This window comes from Taudactylus pleione, unplaced genomic scaffold, assembly GCF_031769625.1.
Source record: "Taudactylus pleione unplaced genomic scaffold, aTauple2 ptg000201l, whole genome shotgun sequence".
Classification (NCBI taxonomy): domain Eukaryota; kingdom Metazoa; phylum Chordata; class Amphibia; order Anura; family Myobatrachidae; genus Taudactylus; species Taudactylus pleione.
This window is the reverse complement of record NW_028284603.1, coordinates 41,062,114-41,076,400: the sequence shown is the minus strand read 5'-3', so window position 1 is coordinate 41,076,400 and position 14,287 is coordinate 41,062,114. Positions and strand designations below refer to the sequence as shown.

Sequence of the window (14,287 nt, the reverse complement as noted above, 5' to 3'; positions counted from 1 at the left end):
AAACATGAAAAATGCAAAGGGGGTGAATACTTTTGCAAGGCACTGTAAATCCAATCTGAACATATTTCTAGTATTTTCTTAAGTGCCATTGAAGGGAGAGGATTAGGGTTAGGTACGGGAGGGAAAGGTTAGGGTTAGTCACTAGGGGGAGGGTTAGGCTGAGGGAGGTGAAGTTAGGCACTAGGGGGGAGGATTAGGCTTCGGGAGCGGGGGTTAGGCACTAGGAGGAAGGTTATACTGCGGGAGGGTAGGTTAGACACTAGGGAGAAGTTTAGGCTGTGGGCGGGGAGGTTAGGCACTAGGGGGAGGGGTTATGCTGCGGTAGGGGAGGTTAGCACTGGGAGGAGGGTTAGGCTGTGGGAGGGGAGGTTAGGCACTAGGTGGAGGGTTAGGCTGCAGAGGGAAGGTTAGCACTAGTAAGAGGGTTAGGCTGTGGGTGGAGAGATTAGCACTAGTAAGAGGGTTAGGCTGCGGGAGGGGAGGTTGGGCACGGGGGGAGGGTTAGGCTGCAGGAGGAGAGGTTAGCACTAGTAAGAGGGTTAGGCTGCGGGAGGGGAGGTTGGGCACGGGGGGAGGGTTAGGCTGCAGGAGGGGAGGTTAGGCACTATGGGGAGGCTAGCACTAGGAGGAGGATTGGCTGTGGGAGGGGAGGTTGGGCACTGGAGGGAGGGTTAGCTGTGGGAGTAGAGGTTAGGTTTAGCGTTACTTACTGCCAGAAGTGCAGCATGATCGATCTGCCAGAACTCATCATGATGTCACTGCTGGGCTCTGGAAGACATCGCTGAAGCCACTGTACCAGGTAAGTCACCACTAGACCACCAGGGACGTTTTGTTGACATTCTAATCATGTCAACATTTCATCAATGTCTACATGGTCAATGACGATATGCTATATGTTAATATTACAACATTATGAATGTTGACAAAATAGACCCCCGCCCACATTAGACACCAAGGAATTCTGTGACCATGCATAAGTCCATTCATGCAGGCAAAACTATATAGAGATTATACTTATTTCCAGTTTACCTTCATGGACAATTAGGACTCATTTCACCTTCTACAAAATGTTCTGCTCCATATGCAGAATACATTTTTTTTAGATTGGTTAATGAAACAAGTATGAACAATCATTGGACAGCAACGAATATGATTTTATCCAAGTTCTATCACCAATGACAGCAGGCCTATAGTCTGGCTTGCTGTAGTCATTATGTTAAAGTGGTAAAGTTGCCTGAGGAATACCTAATGCTATCCTCTTGTGGAATGGGACAAAAATCCTACACAAATAGTCTAACACCTACATTTTTCTTTTGTTTTAGTAAATACAAAAATGAGACTAAATAGCTGGAAAAGTGATCAGAGAGGTATTGCTAATGCTGTCTCAAATAATGACAGAAAACAAAAACACAAAGTAACAAAATAATCAGATTTTCACAAAGTGTCTATGCCAATTTAATTGGTATGTAATTAAAAACAAAGGGTACACAATCTTGAAATTCACATCATCATTATATTTATATACTAAAGATAATGTTAGAATGTGCATAAACTGATCTACATGTGTTTCACACACCAGTAACTCTTGTCCAAACAGGCAATTATGAGTTGTACACAATTTATACTGTACCAAGGTAATACTAGAGTCAGCTACAATAACCTGGAATAAAGACAACGTAATAAAAACACTGCATAACAACAACATGTGGCACACTAAATAAATGTTAAAAGGAAAATTGTAAAACAAGACAGTAAAGACAGAGATAGAATACAATGAAAAGACTAAAAGACAACAATCTAATTCAACAATCAACCGTTTTCTTTACAGAAAAGTACTATGTGAAAAAATGCAGATGCTTGTTAGTCTTTGGTTCGGAATAGAAATTCTTTATCTTTTTTTTGTTCCCTCGAGGCATGGAGAAAGGGGGGAGGGAGAGGCTTTTTGTATCATATGTTCCTGCAGCTAAACAGAATGGCAGATGGTCAAATTAATACAAATTCAGCCAATTGGGCAAGCTCAAGCAGTATTCAAAAGGAAGCTATTCAACAATACTGCTACTGTGCATATAAAGAGCGGTGAAGTCCAAACAGGCAGACTTGTGTATAGGCAAGCCACACCTAGTTGCTTACAAGCACTTACAACATTCCAATAGCCCTAAAACTTTGCACATTCCATCAGTCAAAACTTTCTTCTGGCAAATCCTTAACTATGCAATCAACCTTGAAGCTTCATCTGAGGTATCTTGATTGATAGAGAGACAGCAGCTGCACAACGAGCAAGTAATAACCACAGCAGATAAAGCCTTTCATACAAATATTGTAATTCCACTTGCAAGCTGCCTGGCACGAACTCTAATTACTTGGCCTTTTTCTTGTGATGAAACTTAGAAGGTCTGTTTCCATACAGAGTTGTAAACAAATTAACCCGATTTATTCTAAAAAGAGTGCTCTAGTGGAGAATGCAATAATGCACTAAGAAAAAAATAAAAATATAAATTAAATATATCTATATATGATTTATTTTTTTTGCAAAAAAACGAAGATGTGAAAATTTACATGTTCATACTGTAGGTTATCACTATACTGCACATGCCCTAAAAATTCAGTAACAAAAGTGACCATATCATGGCATTTACATTTAGTCCCTTAAAATAAGCACATTTTATTTTTTCATTTAAAAATAAAAAAGACATTTGGATTTACCATGCAATTTGATTGACAAAGACGAAAAATCAATGCACTGATTATTTGGAAATATAATCAGATTTAGTTAGAGAGGCTAAAGCTGGCCAAACACCAGACCAACTTCCCTCCAACTAGTTGTTTGGTTGGTTGGAATGAAAATCCGGAAATGCATAGGAGCAAATGATAATCTGCAATTTGCTTCCAAACACCGGAAAACAGAGAAAGTTGGTCTGGTGTACGGCCAGCTTTAAGTATTGCGCAAAACTAAGCAGTAGTCACCTTTACAGTATTTTCTCATTATTTACTATTTTCTTTTAATGTTATGTATATAAATTCTCAATCCAGCACATAAAAAATATGTTGTAAGTTTGTGGTGTGCATTCACATAACATTTCATTTTCATGGAAATTAATAGAACAAATCCATATACTCGGACAATACCATCACCATTTTATTACACCAAGTGAAAATACAGGAATTACTGTGTAACATAGGGTAGAGCTATTAACTAATTATTACTATTTAGGTTAGTGGTTGAATGCACTTTAAATAGAAGAACTAACACTGGTGATACACTCCACTAAAAGGCTAGACAAAATATATCTTAAAGTTCACTTGAATTAGTGCACATTTCAGTGCCAGGGGTCGTGCTTTGCTGCTTGTATAGTAATTAAACCTCCCCTTTTCTAGTTACAGGTGCTAAGATAAAATGAGACATTTCTACTATACAAATTAACTTTGCATTACCTATATCCTGGCTGAACACTTCACTATAAATACCTCATCTTAATTCAGACAGGATGCATTTTTTGCTTAAACCACCAAAATATATAACAGCATCAACAAGGAGCACTGTGAAGACCCAAATGTTGATTACTACCTGCCTTTAAATTTTAGGAACACATCTTTGCAATATCAAATTAATTGTAAAAAAAAACCAAAACCTGCATTTAAGTTATATATCATACCGGTTGATTAGATGTTGCCATCTTCAATGTATAGAAATATTATGATTCATTCGTGATGCAAATATATACATATATATAATATATATATATATATATATATATATATATATATATATATATATATATAGCAATCAAAGTATTGCAAGATAAAGTTTTTAATAGATTTTTTTTTTATTAATGTGGATTTGATGTAGCCTTCAATAAGTTATGAAAGAAAGGTCTAAAAGGCTTTCCTAGGACTGCACAAGTAGGAGTGCTTCTGCTGACTTTTAGTGGTTAATAATTTCATTTTTATGCATCATGTCCCATAAAATAAGATAAATAGTAGTGAGGTTTGTTGTACACAGAGGCACAATTTAGTTCAATTTCCCCTAGTGAGGTGGCAGCATTAGTTCTGATCATTATGCCTTGGACCAACCCTCCTTGGCGTCCTTCCATTATATAGAACAAGTATGCTGTCTCTATCTTTCACTTCCACTACTGAATTGTAAATTGCCCAGACAAACAAGCAGAGCCAAGGAGCCTGCAAAGGTCACACCTGGCGTGTGGCCAGCCTGCTCCCTCCAATCTCTAGGTTCATAGCTCTCAATGTTTCCCCTGCTTTTGTCTGCCTTTCCTCTCCCAGCTGTTCCATTCAGAAGCCCAACATGTCCTCCCCCAGGAAAGAAAAAAAAAAAAAAAAAAGAAAGGTACTTATTAAGTTTAGCTAACTCAAAGGGCCATAGTTGCACAGCACGTGCCGATTCTTATCTGCGCAGACCCAGATCCCTTTCTATGGGTCTTATGCTTACAGAGGGAATAAGGGAGAGGCAAGGGGAAAAATAAAAAAAAGTAAATGGATTTTAACTCCCATTGGCGCCCCTGCAGCAATTCAAACAAAAGTGCAAAGCAACAAAGACATGTTCCAGTATGGCAGGTGCTGGTGTCAGATTCCGCCCCAAGCAAACAGAAGCAGGAGAAAGGGAAAAAGAATGCGCCTTTCCGTTGAAGCTCAGACATGCAGGGGCAGGGGGAATTACTAATGGTGCAGCGTTATTGTCAGTGCCACTACACAGTCAGGTGTTCATTCCCAATAACACTTGTTTCAGAGGAGCTTCTCGGGGAATTTTCTTTCTTTTCATTGAAAGGGATATTTTTATTCCCCCATCTTTCGCTCCCCTATTACTAGCCACATAATAAAAGCTGATTAGTAAGAGAGAGAAAAGCCAGGGAAACCCAGTGCAGTCTCCTATTTGTACAAGTCTTACCTTTCTCATTACTGTACACAGACTTTCTAATCTAAAAAAGAAGGAAAGAACAAAGAAATAAAACGACAAAAAACAACAACATGGAGTGAGATCATCATCAGCTACATCTAACCATTGATCAACCTTTCTTGGCTGGTGATTGCGTGGCCGGACTGCAGTGTAGGCTGCCAATTTGTGGGGTCGACAAGAATGCAGCTCATCAGGTCCCTAGGAGCTAGTCACATGACTGAGGCATGAGGCACAGTTAGTAGTCCTCATAAATAACGGTCCTGCCCATAAATGGCAGCCCACACTATGTGTCAGTATTACTATAATTATTTAAATAGGTGTCAAAGTTAGGGCCAGATTTTTGGAAAGGACAATTCATTAGGCAATATTTGATGTTGGGTAAACCACTGAAAAGCATCTCATTTCAGAAGCCTGTACAATATGGATTCACAGTAAATCACTGCTTGATTTGCAGAGATTTAGAACACATGCATATGAGGAACAGTGCTATCAGGCTGTATAATCCCCAGCTCGGTATAGTTTAATCTAGCACAGTGTTGGCTAACCTTGACACTCCAGCTGTTATGGAACTACATAACCCAGCATGCACAGCTACAGTTTTGCTATTAGGGCATGCTGGGATATATAGTTCCACAACAGCTGGAGTGTCAAGGTTAGCCAACACTGATCTAGCACATCAAGCTATATACAAATAGATTTATATATACACTGCAGATGCTTAGATATATAAAAAAAACACCAATATGCCATTTAATCATAATATGAACTATGAAGTCAATGGGTTTAGTTTATTTTTGACAAAAGCGCTTTTGCACACAAACGATTGGAAACAAAAGCAATTATCATTTTAAACTTTGCTGTGTTTTTATTTCCTCAGCAGATGTCTTTCCAAAACTTGTCAGACAAGTGATTCGGTTGTTCACAATGTGGAATGTTATAGTCAAATGATTTTTACGTGACAGTTTCTTACTCAACACGCTGCTCTTATCTTTCTTATAGCTGGAGAGAAGCAATTGTGTGAACTTTATTGCAGGGTCCAAATGCTTCTCATCCTGGGCAATGTTTTAAAAGCACTATTTAGGTAGTAATCAATGTAACAGGAAAAAAAAAAGATGATCACCCAGATATCAGAAACAATGGGGTTACCCTAACAGATTATAGGCTCATCCAGAGGTTCCCAAAGTCCGCCATTACAGTCCACATTTTAGGGATATCCATGCTTGAGCACAGGTGACTTAATTAGTACCTCCATCCATTTGATTTAACCATCTGGACTCAAGCTTGGATATCCCTAAAACGTGGACTGTAATGGCGGACTTTGGGAACCTCTGGGCTAATCGAAAGCTGACAATTTAGTTTTGGGTGGAATCACATAAACCAAATATTAGTAGAGATTATTACTCATATATGGGGTCCGGTCCGCCAAACACCTGACTGGAGGTTACAGCAATGCCCTCCTTACTGCTTAAGGATAAAAGTCCACCCATCAAGGAATTAGGAGAGCATCCCTAGGCCACAGCAGACATGGGGGAACTCTCCTCACTCCCGTGGAGATGGACATTTCTCATTCAGGCAGCATGATTTCCATTGACAAACATGCAGCCTACAGGAGCAAGGAAACCATCGCAGGACCACAGCAGACATTACACAGGATCACGTGGAATGAAGGACCACAGGTAAATAGTAGCCTGCTTTAATATTTAATTTATTTAACTGCACCCAAAGCAGAACATTCAAAATTCTGGTGGAATTGTCTTTGAATGAAAAGTACCCAAGTGCAATAAAAATAATGAAAATACAGAATGAAACCTGCACAACATGGAGCACAAATTTAACACCTATAACTTAAGATCTAGACATACACACATACATATATACACAGACATCCAGCTAGGAGGTACGAGAGACATGGCACAGCCCAGTGCTATGCCTTGATTGCATCATTGTGGCCCCGTCTCCCGCTACACAATGCCGCCATTACTAGCATTATAAAGAAGGGGCAGGGCCAGGATTGTGTGATTCAGGGCGAATCATGTCATCAAGCTGCCTGAACCTCCTACTTCACTTGGGAAGTAGGCGGTAGTGGGTGGCCTACTTTTCCTTCCATCCAAGAGAGACACCTAAGATTTGGTACAATCCTAGAAGTTGTGGGAGAATAGGCAAGCATGATTTTATAAATATATATATATATATATATATATATATATATATATACATACACACACACACACACACACACACACGGTAAATACAAACACACCCATACTTATCTATATATAAATAACCGGCAAAGCGATCAATACATTCTTATTTACAAGACACAGCTTCTGGCAGTTATTTTAAGTTTTCATTAAGCATTATAGTACAGGAAAAAAGATCACTCCTTTGAAGACAAAAGGATTAGTTTACAACCTAGAACTCAATACCATAATCCTACATAATTACAAGCAAACCCACAGGGATGACCAATGTTCTGTACTAGTGAGCGCTTTTTGAGGATGTTTATTACACATTTCAAGTTGCCACAAAATCATTTGGAGCACAGTAAAGAATAAAATAGTCATGTACTGAACATGTAATAAAATACTGGTGCAGGACACAAGGTGCTCAAATCAAATTCATGTTTTAACCATTTACTGTACAAGGCCATACATTAAAATCTCATCTGTCAGGGATTAATGAAATACAATAATTAAACTATTACACAGCAATGTACCAAATCATGTACTTACTTACCTTATAAGGTAATATTAAGATGCAACATAGGAAATAATCTAATCACCAAAAATGAACCCACAAAACAATCACATAATCTGTTTTATTTTCTAAGCTGCCGTGTCATTTGTTGGATTTCATGGGTTCAATTATATTCTATACAAAACATACCTGCTATTGTATTTACCAGAATTGTCCCTTTAAATCCAGTGGTCAAAGTTGAATCAGCTTTGAAAAGACCTACATAGTAAATGTAAACCCCTAAATGTAAGAACAGCTTAGTGTAATAAAAATGTATTGTACTGGACCTGTAGTGTTTTGGCTATACACGCCATCACACATCCCAATTCACTGACTGAAACTGTCCTGCTATCAGTAAGGTCTGCTAAAGTAGAACCATATTTTTGCATTATGTGACCTTTTATAACTGAAGTTCATTGATACCTATAAATATAGGACTATATACCCTTTCATCAATTTATCTAGAAGGGACACTAACAAAAGCCAAGGTGTAATTTATTTATTTTGCCATTTCTGGTAGGGGTCATGTGATATACACAAAGAAAAAACATAATTCGCAGAATCAATTCTCATTGTGCACTTTTTTTTTTTTTTAAATATAACAAACGGAGAGTAACAATTTAGTCTAGAACGGAATTATATAGTAAATGGTAGCTAAGATGGTGTCAGTGGTTGGGAGAGTTTTCTTTAAGTGACAGACTTTCTTTATAGAAAATTGGGAACTCAACATCAACTTATGAGCTTGGAAGAGTTGCTCTATTTCACAATGTACAAGAGACTAAAATGACTCATTTTAGACTTTATGGGTAGTGGAAAAAATTTAAAATGTTGAGCACGGAACCCATTACAAACATTTTGTGTGTGTGTGTGTGTTAATAAATACAGCACTATTGTCCAACGGTGAGCAAGAGTCATTTAGCAATGAATGAAGTGGATTGTGCATACCTATAGTACAGACGGACAACACACAGTTTTCCCCAACACAGAAAGAGCTCTGCTACAGGAGGGACAGCAGCCACTTTGATTGATGAAAATAAAGAGCCACTCTGAAATGTTTGAAAAAGGGAATGTTTGGGGTGGACAAAGAGATAAGGTGAGGAGGGGGGAACAGATGTATGCACAGAAGGGGAGAAGATATCTAGAAGGGAAAAGGACACAATAGGTCAGAAATGAATGAGGGCAAGAGGGAGGGGGCTGGATGGAGTAACAATAGAGCGAAGGGGAACTGACACTGAACAAGAAATCCACTGGGACTTGGGGGAGCAGAAGTCACATTGCTAACGGCTGGAGAGACGAGCAGATGAATTGTTTTACTAGAACATACTCACTTCTTGTTTGATTACTGAAGATGCCCATCATAAAATATGCTGTAATAACAAACTCATTCCCAGTGCACATTGGCTGTGACAAACAAGGGTTTGAAGTTTGTTGCATCGAGAATTCTATAAAATACATGTAACCCTGGCTAACAGACATAAATAATTAAAATAAAAAAAATTAAAATACTATAACTCATTTTACTAGAATTAACTAATAGACAGACTTTAAATGTAAACCATTTGCACTACGTTTTGCAAGTGGTCCTACATGATGAAGAAGCAAATGATTATCAGCATAAAAGAAATGCATGGACATGCTGGAAGTGGAAGAATGATGATATATAATTAATGTACAGCATCCTCCCTCCCTGCCCTCAGCTCCAGACGCCAGCCCACCCTCAAGCTATGACAGCTGTTAAGCAGGGCTCTTCTCCGCCCAGCACAGTACTGTAGATGCACAACTGCTGTTCTCTAAACGGTAGAGCTAGGGATGGCCATACATGTGGTAGATCAATTACACAGCTATAGGGGCATGCCTACTTCCATCATTGGGCTCTATAGGAAGTCTCGTTTAACATTATGAACTGAAGTTGTAATTACAATTAGAGTTATCAATAAATATGAATCTCTGCTTCAAATATGGACATTCTTATCAGACTCACAAAGCTTAGAAAGAAAGAGGATACACCGGCACCGCAGCACCCCTCATTTTTATACCGTACATGGTGCGTCAAGGACGATGCACCTTGGGTCAAATTACACCCAGTATTCTGGGATTCAGCACTCTAGTGTAGCTACGATTAAACTAAAATATATATATTTTTTTAAATTAGGTATGTATATTAACATTTTATCTACCATTGTGTTCGTTACATTAGGTCGGCAGTGGTCGTGTGGACATGGTCATCATGTTGACAATGTCTTCTTAAGGCAAACGTAACCCTAACCCCTAATTCTAACCCTGATGTCAACTTTATGAATATCGATAATATGACTTCACATCCTACCATTATATCCCTCTGTATGTTAACTATTTAAGTTGTTGCAGTAAAATGATAAAACAAAACAAAAAAAATAGTGATGAAAAAGTGGTGCTACAGAAAATGTTTGGCTATAAATGCTTGGTGGGGCACCATAAGGAAATACGCGTTGACCTATGTAGTTATCATCCGATCCAGAAGAATGTATAAGAGGTTTGCTTATAGCTGTAACAAAAAGGGTTATGTGGCTGATGAAAGAATTAATAAAATGTATGAAAATGGTACCTATTGATGTTTATTTAAACATAATGATGCTAATGTTTGATAATTGAGTAAAGATTCTGTTTTGTATCTAGCATGTACTGAAATGCAACAAAACTATATCTAATTGAACCAATTAGTGTAATGATTTGATGGTGGAAAATGCCTCGGGCTATGATTAGAAGCATCTGTTGTATCAAAAATGTGCTTGTGTGAACGGTAGGGCATGGTTTAACTTTTCACATGTGACAGATTTTGTTGCTGGGGCACATGAATATAAGAAGCACATCATGTGATCCGGACTGTTCTTTTTATTAGGTGCTGGTCACAATTCGCCATGTGGCACACTTTCCTATAGTTTTACACATACTAACCACCATGACTGCCCTGTTGTGTGCTTTCCACAAAATAAAATTTCTATCATTAATCAATCATGTTTTGCAGATGAGTCGTCTTTCTACCTATTCATGAGGTCTCATCCCCAATAAAACAAACTACAATATGCTTATTGGATGCACAAAAAAACCAACATGCTAAGTTAATTAATGCTGCATATGGTGACAAATAGTCAATTACCTGCAGACCGCTTGATGCACTTATGTGCGTAAGTGATCATACTGGTCTGCCAAGAGAGTTTCAAGGTACACAACCAGCAATAGTCCTTGGAAACATCCCGGTAAAATCAATGAGTATAGTTTTGCCCGTTGGTGCGTGCTACGGGAAATGTGCATGGGGAAGCTGCAATGCACTGTACAACTATTCTGTAATCGAGCCACATAGCCCTGTTTTGTGCACCAGGAACAAATGCAACTAAACCGCACCATGCATTTTTTTTTGCTCAATTTGTGTCCTTTGTTTGCACTGCGAATGCGATAAATGAACAAGCTACAAGTACCCTGTACATCACTCTTGGATTTGTGGGCTACAGCTGTGCAAAAAAGATACTAATCTGAGAAAAATGCAAGCAACTGGGATATGCCTGAGGCCCGCCATACGGCTTTGTGCAAATTTCCAATGCCATGATTTTGAGAAAAGTGCAAATAGTACCCTACAAGACTGTTGGTATGTGTCTACAGTGTGATAAAAAGGCTACGTGGTGTAAAACAGATTCTAAAATGCAAAAGTATGACACAAGCTATCTGTGGCACAGCGTCTAAGTCGCATAAAGTGCCATATATAGCAAAAACACTAGGTGTATGAGGACATACCTGTACAGTGCAATCTTACCACTTTAGGACTCCATCCTTTATCAATTTAAACCTAATTTACACTCTTATAGGTTTTAATAAAAGTGTGAAAGTACGTTGTGACTTCAATTGTAAGTATTACTTTTATTTATTTAATGTATCGTAGTATGCCTCTAAAATCACTTCCCTACACAAATGTAACCTGATCTCCAGGACCTAAGAGATTGTGGAAAATTTAAACCCTTTAGCAGGAAGGAAACCACTGTCTGTCCTCCAACCAGCAACGGTCAATGAAGCCTTCTAAATAATCCTGTCCTGCAAAATAACTCTGCGCTTCAGCATAAAGAACAGGTGTGTTTGCCTAATCCACGCTTGCCAAGAAACTTACAACTTTTGCTCCCCTGCAGGTGTCACCACTGCGTCCCACAAATCCTTGTACATTTCTGTAACAGTAGGCACATGTTGCTACAAAGATTTGTGGTTGTGCACTCTTGTGGTTCATAAATGATTTTTAGTGGATGTTAAATTGCAACAGGTAAAAAGTGAAACGGCTTACAATTATTTGCAAAAAGCGTACTCTTACCCTTCGTTCTGAAAATCATTAGCATGCAGAATGACCTCATAGGGAACAGATGTACATGGATGCAGGAGTGATTAGATCAGTCCTCGCAGCAGTCAAGAGTCCCCATGTAATTAACCCTTTGGAGCTTCTATCTACTTCCCTCCACATAATCATCATGTGCATTACGCTTAAGTATCAACAGCAACTACTTAACCCCATACAGTGCTTGCAGGCATATAGTAGTTGTCTACTTTTTAATGCTAGGTGGTGGGTGCTTTGGCTCCCTACCATGGTCTACTAGTTGTTCCCCTCATAGTGTCTTATACTTATAGCATTTTTTGGGTGTCAGCAGAATACTGCAGATTAGTTTAAACATGTATGTAAACAGACAGCGTGGATGGTCTAGTGGTTAGCATTACTGCCTCACTGCACTGAGGTAATGAGTTAAATTCTTGAACATGGTTGATCTGTGTGGGATTTGTATGTTATGTGCATTCCAGTTTTCTACCACAATCCAAAAACAGATAAGGTCCTGGCAAAAAATTTACTCTTAAAATTCATACTTTTTTTTTACTATTCTTGTTGCTTCCTTATAATACATGAGTTAGTCTATAGTTTTAAATGTTAATATAATTACCCATTAATATTGGGTATTGTAAAGCTAGGACTCGTATTATACATTTTTATTATGTTTGGGCCACTGCAGTCTAAGAAAGTACATGTTATGTTACAAGAACAAGGCAAAATGTAAAGGACATATACACAGGCAAACCAGGCTGTTTATGGAAAGTAACCTACAGATGTGTCCTTACACATCCTTACTGCAGTCGCGTTAAAAAGCCCCTCTCGGCACGCCAAGTCCCGTGAGACTCTGCTATCGCTGGGCGTGTTTTCTGCCGAAACTGCATTTAAGTGAGCGTATTAATTTGATATGTGACACTTGTATATCTGTATGTGACGGAGTCCCTGAATCTGTACACAAAGTGCAACAATGTAGCGGCCGCAGCTATTTTCAGTCCAAGTTCTGTTGTGCTTTATATAGGACTCAGGTGCAAAGAGATATACAAATGTCGCATATCAAATTAATCTGCTGGTGCGTCCTAGTTGCATTGTGACTTGGAGGCATTTTCATCAAAAAAAGAGGACGCTAGCAGAGTAGCACGGGACCTGGCGGCTCACTCACGCCAGGCAAGTCGCACTGTGTGGCGTATTCAGGCTAGATGTATCTGGACACATCTGTCAATCTATATTTTTCACTGAATAAAACAATCTACCTGAGGCTTTAGTAGCCCATGAGCAACCCCAAAAAATCAGTTCATACTGTATGCGTAGCGGTACTGAAGAACAATAATTATTTCCCTGAACAGAGACCAGCAATGAATTATTTTAGAAATATCTTGATAAACTGTTTCATTTGCCTGCAGCTTTACTTTTATTAAATTATCACTGACACATGTGCCGGTAGAACCCATTTTAATTGACAACAACCTGGTCTAGTCCCCTAGTCTAAATCAACAGATGACAAGAGCAGTTAAACTGTTGTAAAAACGCTGCAGAGTGTAAGAAGAATTATAAATAAAAACAGTCTTAAAAGTAATAATCTATACTGCAGGATCCATTGGTCAAGGCTATACTGTGCGGCTCAAATATAGGTATAAAGGGGGAGGGGGGAGTGATACAGTTGCATAACTTTCTATTTCATAGGCAGCCACCCCCTATAGTGGCCTGTGCATAAAATGTTCTCAGTCAAAAAATTTATTTCTCACTTCAGGGTCAATGCCTGGAAAATCATTCTGAAACGCACTTTCAGTGTAAATTCCCCTGACATCAGTCATCTTGTAGTGTAAGGTTATGAAGCACCACCTGATTTGGTCATGTCAGTGTTTATAACTGCATACACCAATATCTTCTCTAACCATTCTGTCATTCAGTAAGGGCGCAGAGCGGGCTTCTGTTTGTCAAAACAATCAGGTCCTGGTCCTTGCTACTACATTCAGCGCAATAAAAAAATAATAATAAAAAAGCCCATTTGTGATAGCTAACTACACATAACTAATGGGTTGGGTGCGCAATCTAATTAACTAGTACATGGAACCTTGCACCGTCTCACAAACAGCCACTGCAGTAATGTTACATTACAAAATTCAAAATGTGAACATTTTCTGACAGTACAGAAAGAAAGACAAAAACTATTTTAAGCAAAGGATATATGAAATTTACCAGTTAAATATCCTTTTTTTTTTCTTTTCATTCTTTTGTGTTGTTCAAATTTTGGCAGAGATGAAAATCAAAACAAAAAAAAAGCAAGAAAGAAAGAAAAAAAAAAAAAAAAG

General features: G+C 38.5%; 1 protein-coding gene across 5 annotated transcripts in view; it reads right to left on the bottom strand.

Annotated features, from left to right (window-relative positions):
- Positions 1-14,287, bottom strand: part of RALGAPA2 (Ral GTPase activating protein catalytic subunit alpha 2) — a 398,803-nt gene that overhangs the window by 30,729 nt on the left and 353,787 nt on the right. The window contains exons 40-41 of one of the 5 annotated variants that reach the window (XM_088477338.1): positions 4,901-4,931; positions 1,866-1,963 (exon numbers count right to left, since the gene is read on the bottom strand). The exons of 3 other annotated variants lie outside the window; for them this stretch is intronic. In XM_088477338.1, coding sequence (XP_088333464.1) covers positions 4,927-4,931 — 5 coding nt within the window. In that variant the 3' untranslated portion in view covers positions 1,866-1,963; positions 4,901-4,926. Of the gene's footprint in view, positions 1-1,865; positions 1,964-4,900; positions 4,932-14,287 lie in introns of those variants that run through there. One more of the 5 variants, XM_088477337.1, reaches the window with a different exon arrangement.